This window comes from Nycticebus coucang, chromosome 5 (assembly GCF_027406575.1).
Source record: "Nycticebus coucang isolate mNycCou1 chromosome 5, mNycCou1.pri, whole genome shotgun sequence".
Lineage (NCBI taxonomy): Eukaryota > Metazoa > Chordata > Mammalia > Primates > Lorisidae > Nycticebus > Nycticebus coucang.
Genome location: NC_069784.1, coordinates 127,054,754 through 127,068,146, shown reverse-complemented (window position 1 = coordinate 127,068,146; position 13,393 = coordinate 127,054,754). Strand labels below are relative to the sequence as shown.

At 42.7% G+C, this 13,393-nt stretch overlaps 2 protein-coding genes across 7 annotated transcripts in view; one reads left to right on the top strand and one right to left on the bottom strand.

The window, feature by feature from the left end:
- ARMT1 (acidic residue methyltransferase 1) overlaps nt 1-6,536 on the bottom strand; it is a 205,892-nt gene extending 199,356 nt beyond the window's left edge. For 4 of the 5 annotated variants that reach the window (XM_053592417.1, XM_053592418.1, XM_053592419.1 and 1 more), the window contains exons 1-2: nt 6,285-6,536; nt 3,979-4,084 (exon numbers count right to left, since the gene is read on the bottom strand). In XM_053592417.1, the coding sequence (XP_053448392.1) occupies nt 3,979-4,084; nt 6,285-6,325 (147 nt within the window). In that variant the 5' untranslated portion in view covers nt 6,326-6,536. The remainder of the gene's footprint in view (nt 1-3,978; nt 4,085-6,284) is intronic. The other variant, XM_053592420.1, reaches the window with a different exon arrangement.
- Nucleotides 6,537-6,686: 150 nt separating this feature from the next.
- Nucleotides 6,687-13,393, top strand: part of RMND1 (required for meiotic nuclear division 1 homolog) — a 38,972-nt gene continuing 32,265 nt past the window's right edge. For both annotated transcript variants that reach the window (XM_053592439.1, XM_053592438.1), the window contains exons 1-3: nt 6,687-6,824; nt 10,485-10,566; nt 11,604-12,110. In XM_053592439.1, the coding sequence (XP_053448414.1) occupies nt 11,610-12,110 (501 nt within the window). In that variant the 5' untranslated portion in view covers nt 6,687-6,824; nt 10,485-10,566; nt 11,604-11,609. The remainder of the gene's footprint in view (nt 6,825-10,484; nt 10,567-11,603; nt 12,111-13,393) is intronic.

The following is a 13,393-nucleotide window of genomic DNA, read 5'->3' as shown; positions in this document are numbered from 1 at the left end:
TTTTATGCTGCTGGTGGGACTACAAACTAATACAACCTTTTAAAAGGCAGTATGGAGAACCCTCAAAGAACTCAGGCTAGACCTCCCATTGGATCCTGCAATCCCATTGCTGGGCAAATACCCAGAAAAAAAAAAAAATCCTTTTACCACAGGGACACTTGCACTAGACTGTTTACTGCAGCTCAATTTACAATCGCCAAAATGTGGAAACAGCCTAAATGCCCACCAACCCAGGAATGGATCAACAAGCTGTGGTATATGTACACCATGGAATACTATTCAGCCATTAAAAGATGGGGACTTTACATCCTTTGTATTAACCTCGATGGAGGTGGAACACATTATTTCTAGTAAAGCATCCTACAAGGTGGGGGGTGGAGAGAGCTGAAAAAGGGAAAGAGTTGGGGGGGGGGGACAAAGGGTGTGGTATACCTTTTGGGTTAGGACATAATCATAAGAGGGTCCTTATCTAACAAAGGCAATCAATGTAACCTGGTTCTGTGTACCCGCAATGAATCTCCAACAATAAAAAGGGTGCACAGTGCCACACGGTATAAAAGGGAAGCAAGCACAAGACAGAGCCAAATCTCCATTGGTCTCTTCGGGCAGAAGACAGGTCAGGCTGCTGGATTCTCTTACACAGAGAAGAACAACAAAGGCATCACCTGCAGAGAGGATACGGTGATGGAGTATTCAAAGAATCCCAAGACATACATCTCTGGAACAAAAATGATCTTCACTGGCATTAAGAAGGCAGAAAGGGTGGACTTGAAAGCTTACCTCAAAAAGTACTAATGAATAATAATTGGCCACAGCCTTACTTAATACAAAACAGAAATATCTTATGACTTTTTTTTTTTTTTGCAGTTTTTGGCCAGGGCTGGGTTTGAATCTGCCACCTCTGGTATATGGGGCCAGCGCCCTACTCCTTTGAGCCACAGGCACCGCCCCAACTATTTTCATGTGTACCATAATTTCATTGGTATCACACACCAGTATTCAGATCATGAATGAGTGACAGAATATTTTTGTTGGGACAGTCCTAAGACTAATCTGTTGTTAAATAAATATGATTGTTTCCTTTTTAATTTTTTTGAGACAGAGTCTTATTTTTCTTTTTTTTTTTTTGTAGAGACAGAGTCTCACTGTACCGCCCTCGGGTAGAGTGCCGTGGCGTCACACGGCTCACAGCAACCTCTTAACTCTTGGGCTTACGCGGTTCTCTTGCCTCAGCCTCCCGAGCAGCTGGGACTACAGGCGCCCGCCACAACGCCCGGCTATTTTTTGGTTGCAGTTTGGCCGGGGCTGGGTTTGAACCCGCCACCCTCGGCATATGGGGCTGGCGCCCTACTCACTGAGCCACAGGCGCCGCCCGAGACAGAGTCTTATTATGTCGCCCTTGGTAGAGGGTGGTGGTGTCACAGCTCATAGCAACCTCAAACTCTTGGGTTTAAGCAATTCTCTTGCCTCACACTCTCAAATAGCTGGGACTACAGGCACCTGCCACAATGCTCAGCTATTTTTTTTGTTGCTGCAGTTGTCATTGTTTTTAGCTGGCCCCAGACCAGGTTCAAACCCACCAATCTCAGTGCATGTGGCCGGCGCCATAACCACTGTGCTACAGGTGCCAAGCCTGTTTTTTTTTTTTTAATTTTGATAACAATTCCAATTCATTAAATGCTGTCACTGTTTTCCCCTTCTAAAGGTATGATTGGATTTAATTAGTAATGTTCAACTTTTTACAAAGATGGTAAATTGCCATCTTAACACCTATTGAAGATCAGTTTACATTTAGATTTATATAACTAGGCCAGGGTTGAAGGCTCACACCTGTAATCCTGCTACTCAGAGAGGCTGAAGCAGGTGGATTCCCTAAACTCAGGAGTTCAAGACCAACCTGAGCAAGAGCGAGACCCCCATCTTTACTAAAAATAGAAAAAAAAAACAGCTGGGCACTGTGGCGGGTGCCTGTAGTCCCAGCTACTTAGAAGGCTAAGGCAAGAGGATCGCTAGAGAGCCCAGCAATTTGAGATTGCTGTGAGCTATGACAACACTCTATCCAGGGCAAGTGAGTAAGACATCATCTCAAACAAACAGAAACAACAAATTTATATAACAGGTTAAGTGAATATATTTAAATAGTAGGTAAATCCCTTCATTGTATCAGAACCAACAAAATTCACTGGTGTTTTGTGTTCATTAGCCTGTTAAAGGTGAGGGCTGGAGATAAGGTAGCAATGTTTACTTTATATTTTTGGTCTTCACTATGCCAATCTGACTCCCTGTGTCTACTGTACTTTTGCCTTTTATTTACTGAAAGGCATTTTAGTGTGGTTTATGTAGAATACCAAATAAAGAATATTTAAAACTTAAAAAAAAAAAAAAAAGAAATGTCAGTGTCTAAGACAAGCTGGATCTAAGCAAAAGAATAGGTGATCCCTGTATGATACTAGGATTAGTTTCAAAGAAGACACTATAAAAGAGGTTGAGAGAAACATAGTATTATGCTCAAATTGCCTGTGTGCCATCTTGTTCCATTTCAATGTGGTCAAGAAGAACACCAACCATTTCTCCAAATCTTTGTTAACTCTTTAAAAAAAAAAAAGTATTGATTACAGTCTTCCATGAAGGCTTAAAAAAAAAAAAAAAAGGGAAAAAAAAAGTACTGGTGTATGTATGGTCTTTTATAGTCTATTGTGTAATAGATGACTGAACTTGCCTATATGTACAAAATATATGTAGTTAATTTGGATTTTTCCTCGTCTATTAATTGAATGGATAAGGTGATTTCTAAATTCCCATCCTGTGGGAGGCTGAAGCAGGAGGATCACTTGAACCCTGGAGTTCAAGGCTATAATCAATCATGCCACCGCAGTCTAGTGTAAAGAATTAACCTTACGTTTTTAAACATCCTTGGATTTTCCCATTATGTATTGATTTTGCAACTTAAAAGTGGATGTTTTTGAGTCCCATAAGTCAGTTCAATTTGATTGCTGAATCTTTTTTAGTTAATAAATGCTCACAAAACAGAAAACAATCTGGATGACAGAGCAAGACCCCATCTCTAAATAAAATAAAGTCCATCCTAAGGAGCAGTGCCTATGGTTCAGTGAGTAGGGAACGGGCCCCATATACGGAGGGTGACGGGTTCAAACCCTGCACTAACCAAACTGCAACAAAAGAAAATAGCACTGCTCGGGAGGCTGAGGCAAGAGAATCGCGTAAGCCCAAGAGTTAGAGGTTGCTGTGAGCCGTGTGACGCCACGGCACTCTACCCAAGGGCGGTACAGTGAGACTCTGTCTCTACAAAAAATAAAAATAAAAATAAAAATAAAAGAAAATAGCAGAGCATTGTGGTGGGCGCCTGTAGTTCCAGCTACTCGGGAGGCTGAGGCAAGAGAATCACCTAAGCCCAAGAACTAGAGGTTGCTGTGAGCTGTGATGCCACAGCACTCTACCAAGGGTGACAAAGTGAGACTGTGTCTCTAAAAAGAAAGATAAAGAAAGTCCATCCCAATCTGAATGTTAATGAGTCTTTCTCATCTTTAATCAGCATAATCTGTCAATCAATTATAAATCTTATCACTATTCACCTTGTGTTTAGCATAGCAGCCTAGGGTTCTAGGACTCAAGATTTCAAATTATTAACATAAATACTGCAATTCAGCTTTATTTGAATTTAAAAAGCTTTCTTGAGCAAATCAACAACCTAGTTACCATTTATGGCATCGTGTGTATTAGAAAATATGTTCTGAAGTTTAAGTAACTGTTAGAATTAATTGTTGGAACACAACTCTTTTCCAAATTGGACTGGATGTTCTATCCCTGATTACATCTTTATACTTCATTTCAACATACTACATTACAGCCAGATAGATACTTGGCTCATGTACTATGTATACACTTTTACATTTTACAGGAAAACTGATACCTTCAATAATTACTGTTTCTGATGAAGAATTAACAAAGAATTCTTACCTCTCCGTATTTCTCAAAAAATTCACTTTTATGTCGATGTAATGTATCAATAGCCTTAGTTAAGATCTGTGGTGTTCTGTCTTTAATTGTAAGATACGCAAATGATCTAGGAAAAAAATAACATATATTACTTAGGAACACGAATACTAGAATGGCTATCATAGTTTCTGGAACACCTCACTTAAATTACAATTCCTTCTCATAGGTATTAAAAAGGTAAGAGTATAATGTGACTACTATATCAAAACCTAAGAAAGTCTGAAAACTCTGATATTTCATGGAAGCTAAGTAGTCTTGGTGCCTTTAATCCCAGGTTCTCCCCGAGAGTCTGTTCAATCATTCTTATCTTTCTTGTTCTATTACTTTTACTATCCTGAATCAGTAACTAGTTTAACAATGTGATAGGACACAAAAAGGATTAGCCTAAAAATCAAACAGGCTCCTGTCCCAGGTCAATTGCTTTCTAAATGACTTTACTTGGTTAGAAAGATGAATGAGGCAATGCATGTAAAATAGCCTTAATGGCTCTAACGTGCTTGAAGAGAAGAACAAAGAATTAAAGGTATTTATGAACCTTTTTCTCTCTCAATCCATATTACAAGTCAATTTTAATTCTTTTCTTTCTTGGCTGCCTTCTCTACCTGCACTTTATTACACTCTCCTTCCATCCTATTCTGCTCCTAAACAAATTAAGGCATGTTGCTCTCACTCTCCCAGCCAAAAAATTAGAGATTTTATAGAAGTGTCGAGGAACAAAGAAAGCTGGAAATGAAGAAAAACTTACACTTGCATTAAAAAATTAAAAATATTCTTGATTTTATACAAAAACCAGGAGTTACAGATTATTTTATATAAGACTTCCTTGGGCGGCGCCTGTGGCTCAGTGAGTAGGGCGCCGGCCCCATATGCCGAGGGTGGCGGGTTCAAAGCCAGCCCCGGCCAAACTGCAACAACAACAACCACAACAAAAAAAAAAAAAAATAGCCGGGCGTTGTGGCGGGCGCCTGTAGTCCCAGCTGCTCGGGAGGCTGAGGCAAGAGAATCGCGTAAGCCCAAGAGTTAGAGGTTGCTGTGAGCCGTGTGACGCCACGGCACTCTACCCGAGGGCGGTACAGTGAGACTCTGTCTCTACAAAAAAAAAAAAAAAAAAGACTTCCTTAAGAGGGGGCGGCACCTGTGGCTCAAGGAGTAGGGTGCCGGTCCCATATGCCAGAGGTGGCGGGTTCAAACCCAGCTCCGGCCAAAAATCACAAAAAAAAAAATACTTCCTTAAGAAATACATAATTCAGTTAGAAAAAACAGGCTACTGGATGGTGAAATTCTGTTCCGTTTTAAACATAGAGCACAGAGATTAGCTGATCAGTGTTTATATCTTCAAGCCACAAAAGACAATTTTTGATGAATACCTTGAGTATTTGTTTTTAAACCATTTCCACAAATGATAGCTATAGAATTTTAAGGAAAAACTGCGAATACTTTCTCACTCTGGTGGTCTGAGTATCCTAAAACAGTCATTAGGTTTAATATGCAAAGTAACTACTCTGATCACAATTTTTAAAAATCATTAATACTTTGGAGGGACAGAAGCAACATTAAAGCAATTGACGTTTGAGTTTTCCAAGGCAGCAGATACAATAAGAAGTGATATTCCTTTGAGATTTTACTCTAATTGTAACGTATTATGTTTCTAACCACTACACTTTCGGCACCTATGGTCTACGGTCCTTGGCCAGGACCAGGGTGATGCCAAAGGCGCGTCCAGCGCAAATTTTACGGGGACACTTCCCCCTCCATTCGCACGACCCTGAAATGTCCGCTTAAATTTGGGGCCATGGGCTCCCCATTGACATCAATCTACTTCCTGCCCAGGTAGGGTCATTTTCTTCAAAGTGTTCTCATCTTTTGCATCACTTTGAAGTACGGACCTATTTCACATAACAGTCGCGCCCACAACGTCACCCACAATCTGTAAAGTCACGACTAAAAGCAAAATGTACAGACTTCTTTTTATTGTGAGACGATGATTTGATCAATAGGAAGACATTTCTCAAAAGATGTGAGATTTCTTAACTTTCAACGGAGAATTTTAATTCCCCAAAGGCGCAATTAATAGTGACCGCGAGGAAAAGGATGCGAAGCTGATCCAAGTCCGGACTCCCTGGGCCCCGACCCAGCCTCCGACACCCGAGCCCGGCCGTGGGGCTCGAGCGCAGCCCGGGGGGAGAGGCGCCCTCCGCTAGTCACCCACAGCTTCTCGGCGAGGCCCGGCTTTCCACAGGAGTGGGGAGGAAAAAAGCGAGACAAACCCTACGTCCTGTCCCGAGAGAGACGCCGGAGGCTTCGCCATGCCGTCCCGCGCGCGCAGCCCCAACGCCCGGGTCTCACCGGCCGCAGGAACTGAAGCGCTTCTGCTGCGGAGGAGGAGCTGAAAAAGGAAGCCGTGTGACTTCAAAAAAAATTTTTTTGAATGAGAAAACTTTATTTGGAGCCCGTACAAATGACAAGCAACGACTGGCTCTAGGACGCGATCTTCCGGGGACGAGGGCGGTTACAGCAGGCGCGACTCCGCGGCAGATTAGGAAGCGGGCGGAAGGCGGAAGCTGGCGAGGACCGGGAGGGCCCAGCGCCTAGGGAGCGGAAGTCGCAGCGGAGGCAAGGGTCACGTGGTCGGACAGTCACGTGTTCCAGGCGGCCTCAGTCCCACCTGGCCCGCCCCCCGCGGGAGTTCTGTGCGCCTGCGCAGTTTCCGGTTAGCGGAGGGAGATCCGTGCGGCTGCTGGCTCTTTCCCTGCGGTCCAGCCGAGGAAGCTTGCGCCCTTGACGCTTCCTTCTTTTCCGGCCCAGAGGTTAGTGCGCTCCTTTTTTCCCTAGCCGCTCCTGCGATCGGGCACCGAGGTCTGCGCCTTCGCTCCCAGCTGCGCGAGCCCTCCCACTTACACTAGTACCGCCGTCACCCCCTGCCTCTTACAGTGACCTTTGGCGGACTTAGCTGGTAATAAAAAAGCACTTAATAAACGCTTGATGCATCCTTTATTGAGACAGTGCGTGCTGATATCTGCAAAGTTCAATAACGTAATTTTTTTTTTTTTTTTTTTTTTTTTTCGGTAGAGACAGAGTCTCACTTTATGGCCCTTGGTAGAGTGCCGTGGCCTCACACAGCTCACAGCAACCTCCAGCTCCTGGGCTTAAGCGATTCTCTTGCCTCAGCCTCCTGAATAGCTGGGACTACAGGCGCCTGCCACAACGCCCGGCTATTTTTTGGTTGCAATTTGGCCGGGGCCGGGTTTGCACTCGCCACCCTCGGCATATGGGGCCGGCGCCCTACTCACTGAGCCATAGGTGCCGCCCTGTAACTATTTTCTTAATTGGTAGTATTGTTTTTTAAAAGTTGAAATCTGCCCAAGAAGTAACTGTTTTGTATTCCACTTTAAAAATTTAGTGAATGCCTACTATGTGTTAGGTACTATTGTTATAGGAGATACAGCATGAACACAACTCAAAAATTCTCTTGTCCTCAAGGGGTTTACATTCTGTAGAGGAGACAAAAATCCATCCTTTCCTCTTCTATTATTTTTTCCTTCAGCATTGTCACTCACACTTTACTGATGTATGCTTACTGTTTGTCACATCCAGTGTAAAGTAAGGTTCAAAAAAACGAAGATTTTTGTCTGTTTTATTGTTGGCTGTTTTTTTGGCAACGAGGACAATGCCTGGTCCAAGGTAAGAACTCAGTTATTTGAATTAGTAAATTAACCCTTCAGAGTATGCACACCATGTTAAACACAATGGCAAAATATAAAGTGGAGGAAGGTAGAGGATAGGTGCTGGTTGTGCCCTTTTTCCTTTCTTTTTTCACCTAGAGACAAGATATCACTGTTTCACTTAGGCTGGAGTACAATGATGTCATGGCAATTCATTGTAAACTGCCCAAGTTCTGAGCTGAAGCATTGCTTCAGCCTCCCAAGTAGCTTGAGACTACAAGCACACATCACCACACATGGCTTTTTGAAATCTTTTGTAGAGACAGGGTATCACTGTGTTGACTAGGCTTGTCTTGAACTCCTGACCTCAAGGGATCTTCCTACCTCAACCTCCTTCAAACGGTGCTGAGATCATAGGTATGCATCAGTGCATCTGGCCCTGGTGGTTTCTTTTAAATGAAGTGGTTGGAGAAGTCTTCCATGGATGGGAGACGTTTGAGCAAAGATCTGAAGGAGGTGAGAGAGTGAGTCTTACAGATCCCTGAAAGAAGGACCTAAGGAACTCTGGGTGTGAAGGTCAGAACAAGGAGAAAATTGACCAAGGGAAAGAGGCTGTGTGACATGTCAGAGTAGTGATAGTGGGCCACTGTTGTGCCACACAGGCCATTTTAAGGGCCTTGGCTTTTATTGTAAATGAATAGGAAGTCATGGTCAAATTTTGTGCTGAAAAAGATGAGGTTGGACTTAAGTTTTTAAAGAATCACATTGGTTACTGTTTGAGAAGAATCTGTAGGAGGCTAAGAACAGAATCAGGGAGAGGATTTAAGAAGCTATTACGATAATCAGCAGGAAATATCTAACTCGGACCAGGTAGTGGCAGTATGATGATCAGAACTGGTCCAAATAAGGCCAGTGGGATTTGCTGATATATTGGATACAGAGAGAAGAGTTAAAGTGGACTCCAGGCTTTTGGCTTTTGCAAATGTAAAGGTTTAATTGCTGTTTGTGAATAGGGAAGACTGTGGGAAGAATAGTTTCATGGGAAGATTTCAGAAGCTTATTTTTAAGCATGTTACCATTTTTGATGGTTATGGGAATACTTTGGAGACAAATATTTGATACTCATCAATGAATACATAGTGTATAAAACCATGAGTTGGGTGAGATCATCAAGAGCCTAATAAAGGAGAAAGGGGGCCCAGAGACTACGTCCTGGTGCATTCCATTCTTGAGGGGGTGAGAAACCAGCAAAAGAGATGAAAGGGGTAAGTAGTGAAGTAGAAGGAGAACAACCACTGTGGTATTCTAGAAGCCAGGTGAAAAGGGCGCTTCGAGGAAGGTGGAGTAATCAACTCTATCAAATGTTGTTTGGTAGGTCAGATAAGATGAAGACCTATGAAGTCACCATTGGGTTTAGAAAAGTAGAGGTCATTGGTGACCTTTACAAGGGAGTTTTGGTGAAGTAGCAGGGATAAAAGCCCAATTGGAGTGGGTTTAAAAGAAATGAGAAGGGCACGGTGGCTCACACTTGTAATCCTAGCAGTCTGGGTGGACTAAGTGGTGGATCTCGTGAGCTCAGGAATTTGAGACAAGGCTGAGCAAGAGCAAGACCCTGTCTCTACGAAAAAAAGAAAGGAAAAAACTAGCTGGGCGTCAAGCCGGTACCTGTAGTCCCAGCTACTTGGGAGGCTGAGGCAAGAGGATCACTGGAACCCAGGAGTTTGAGGTTGCTGTGAGCTCTGATGCTGTGCACTCTACCCAGGATAACAGAATGAGACTGTGTCTCAAAAAAAGGAAGGAAGGAAGGAAATCATAGGAGTAGGAGACAATGAATGAATAAGACAAGGAGTTCAGAGGAAAAAAGGTACAGTACCTGGGAGAGAAAATTGGATCAGACAGGAGTTGGGGTTTCTGTTTGTTTGTTTTGGTTTTTGTTTGAAACAGGGTCTCACTCTGTTGCCCAGGCTACAGTGCAGTGGCACAATCATAGCTCACAGCAACCTCGACCTGGACTCAAGCTATCCTCTTACCTCAAAGAGGATTGCTTGAAGCCAGGAATTTAAGACCAACCCCAGGAAGCTGTTTCTTAAAAAAGAAAAAATTAACAAAAAAAAAAAGGCTGATGCACCTATACTCCCAGCTACTTGGGAGGCTGAGGCAGGAGGATGGCTTAAGCCTACATATTGGAAGTTACAGCTGTGATTGGTATCACTGCATTCCAGCCTGGGCAACAGCGTGACAGAGCGAGACCCTGTCTTAAAAAAAAAAATACATTTGACCGTGTAACATTCATATTTTAAAGCTCTGGTATCTCCCTACCTGAAGCTCTGTGGGATGACGTAATGGATGTTTTCATGATCTGGTTGCCGGCTCCTTTTCAGTCCTTATCTTTCGCAGCCCCCTCACCTCCCCTGAGATTGCACTTCGTCAGATAAGACTGTGTACCTATGGTATTTGATTTGCTGGCCTCTTGGCCAGGGGTCAATTCCCAGTTCAAAGTTACCTCTGTGACTAGGCCACACCCACCCCTCTCCCGACATGCTCCCTGCTTTGGACCTCACAGCAGTTTGTACCCACAGGATTCTGTTTCCTCTGCTAGACAGACAGTTCTGAGAACCTTCATTCATACTTTTATCTCTGGTTACTAACATGTTATTTCTTTTAAGGATTTTGATGACCTACTTGGGCTTAACTTTTAAAGAATATTTTATGCTGTAAATAGCGGAGTCATTTTTGTGCGCAGTCTGTCTCCTTTCTCTGGTGCGTGAGTGTATCTGACATGCCTACACCCACTCTCATCCCCAGACCCAACCCGAAAAGCACCTTCTCCTTTAAGAAGCAGCTTATGTCTTGGAGGAGCCTTGCCCGCCTCTTCTTGTAGAAACAGGTGAGCTCTTTGTGCATTTCCTCAGCATCTCATACTGTAACTCAGTGGTAGGGTCTGTTCACTGGATTATAATGAGAAAATCATAATTAAGCCCTGTGATGGCTGGTGCCCTGTGCTCTCATGGATGTGTCCCTGACCTTACTTTATTTCTTGTCTCAACATAAAGGCTGAATAAATATTGACTAAATGAATTTCTTTTTTTTTTTTGAGACAGTCTCACTCTGTGGCCCTATGTAGAGTGCCTATGTAGGCTGGTTGTCATAGCTGACAGCAGTCTCGAATTTCTGGGCTCTAGAATTCTTGCGTCAGCCTCCCAAGTAGCTGGGGACTACAGGGTCCCACCACAACGCCCAGCTATTTTTAGTAGAGACAGGATCTGACTCTTGCTCAGGCTGGTCTCCATCTCCTGAGCTCAAGCGATCTACTGGCCTCCCAGAGTGCTAGAATTACAGGCGTGAGCCACCAGGCCTGGCAGATAAAAAGAATTTGTAAGCACAGTGTTTTTTTAAATTGCTATGCTATTGACCTAAGAGATCCTATCACTCTGTTTTTCCTTTTTAAGGTCCTTGTCATGTCGCTAGCTTTATAATCTTATAATATTCCAGAAAGAAGGCCAAACATTGGGCGGCACCTGTGGCTCAAAGGGGTAGGGTGCTGGCCCCATATGCCGGAGGTGGTGGGTTCAAACCCAGCCCCGGCCAAAACTGCAAAAAAAAAAAAAAACAATAAGAAGGCCAAACATTGATTAAAGAAAAAAAAGGCAGAAATGCTGTATTTATTTATTTATTTATTTATTGCAGTTTGGCTGGGGACGGGCTTGAACCCACCACCCCTAGTATATGAGACCAGCGCCCTACCCCTTGAGCCACAGGTGCCACCCACCACTGTATTTATTTTTTTAACCTTGTTCTTTTTCTAGAATTAGGTTAAGAAGTATCTGTTTTGGAAAAAGTTGTAAAGAAATATGCATATTGCCTAGGGAAATGCATATATTTTCAACAACAACAACTTTGAACTTTGAATTCTTTTTCTTTTAGTTTGGGATGTGGTTGATGCCAACCAGACTTCTCAGAGCCCTGGCCGGATCTCACCGTATATTGTCAAAAGCCCATCGGGGCCTGAAACTTGTTCATGTAACATTAGGACCACTTAAGGAATTTGAAAATTTAAAATGCAGCATACTGACAGTACATCAAAACTTGGATTTGTTCTTTCCTGATACTGCAGCTGGTGGTTTGATCCTGGAAACGAACCAGAAAATATCAAATCCAACCATATTGTCTCCATTAAGTGCTGCACATTGCCAGGAAGAAAAATCTCACCCTCCCACCATGAAGTCATTTGGTGCTCAGAGGAAAGCGACCCACAAACTGAATGTATTGGGTCCTAAATGGTTTATAAAAATACTAAAGAGGCATTATTCATCTATATCAACAGAAACGTTTGTTCCAAAACAAGACTTTCCACAGCTCATGAGACCACTAAAACCATCGAGGACCAGGCAGCCATCTAGGACCAACCTTCCAGTTCTGTCTGTGAATGAGGTAAATCAGTGTGGTTCTTGCACTTGTGTTTAGCGATCACCATTCACTCTCCAAACGAGTGTGCGTTGCACCACAGCCTTGCTGCTCCTGTGAGACAACTGGCAGCCAGCTCCAGACTTTTCTTCCGGATCTTTGAAGCCTAATATGTCCAAAGGGAATCAAAATCTTAAATTTTAAGAATTAGTAATTCATATAAAAACAAAACAGGCAGTAAAAATAAAAATACAGTTTGTGAAAGGATTAGTTATTGATTTAACGATACTTTGAAAAAGAGGACTAATGGTAAGTCTGATCTAAAAATGGAACTGTACAAAAAACACCCAGCTTTTAAAAAACAAAACTAGAAATTTTCCATCAAATTAAGAAATTGTAATCCTTGATCAGCCTGTGATAACTGCATGGGGTGGTGGAATGACACGGCAAAGTAGAATCAAAAAGCAGTAAGAGATTGTGCTTTTCGTTCCTCTGAAGGTTTACGAAGGTATTTTTTATTCACCATTAAGAGGTTTTGGAGAATTTTTCAGTTACAAAGTGCATTTCACCTCTAAGTAGTAAATAATTTAAAGGTCAGAATTAAGCCCTTTGGTAATCTTTGTATCTTGCATAATACCTGGAACTGTGCCTTGCACTTAATGAAGGCTTATTAAATTGGAAGGGATTTGGAAAGAGGCAAAGTCTCTTTAATGTCAATAGTTATCAACATTAAAAATAGTATAGATATTTTAAACTTGATTATGCCTCACAAATCTATCAGAAAACAGGTTAGAATGTGTTTTCAAAATCTTCCGCTGAATAGCCGGGCGTTGTGGCGGGCGCCTGTAGTCCCAGCTGCTCGGGAGGCTGAGGCAAGAGAATCGCGTAAGCCCAAGAGTTAGAGGTTGCTGTGAGCCGTGTGACACCACGGCACTCTACCCGAGGGCGGTACAGTGAGACTCTGTCTCTACAAAAAAAAAAAAAAAATCTTCTGCTGAGAAAGTTGATCCTGAGCGTGTTTAATTTTGGCTGTTTTTTTTTTTTTTTTTTTTTAATTTTGTTTTGTTTCTTTTACCCTGTGACTGACATCCCTTGAAACAGTATGTCAGTAATTCTTAGATGCTGAAGCTGGGCGTTAACAGTTTTTAGGTTGGACACTTGTTTGGCTTCAATTTTTGCATGGCTTTCCTGCACCCAGGATGTGAAGGATGAAAGCTTTGTGCAGGTACCTGGTCCCCTTCCTTCTGCCTGGAGTTTTGGGGGCAAAATTACTAGTCTGGGAAATTCAGTATTTACGTGACTGAGATGAT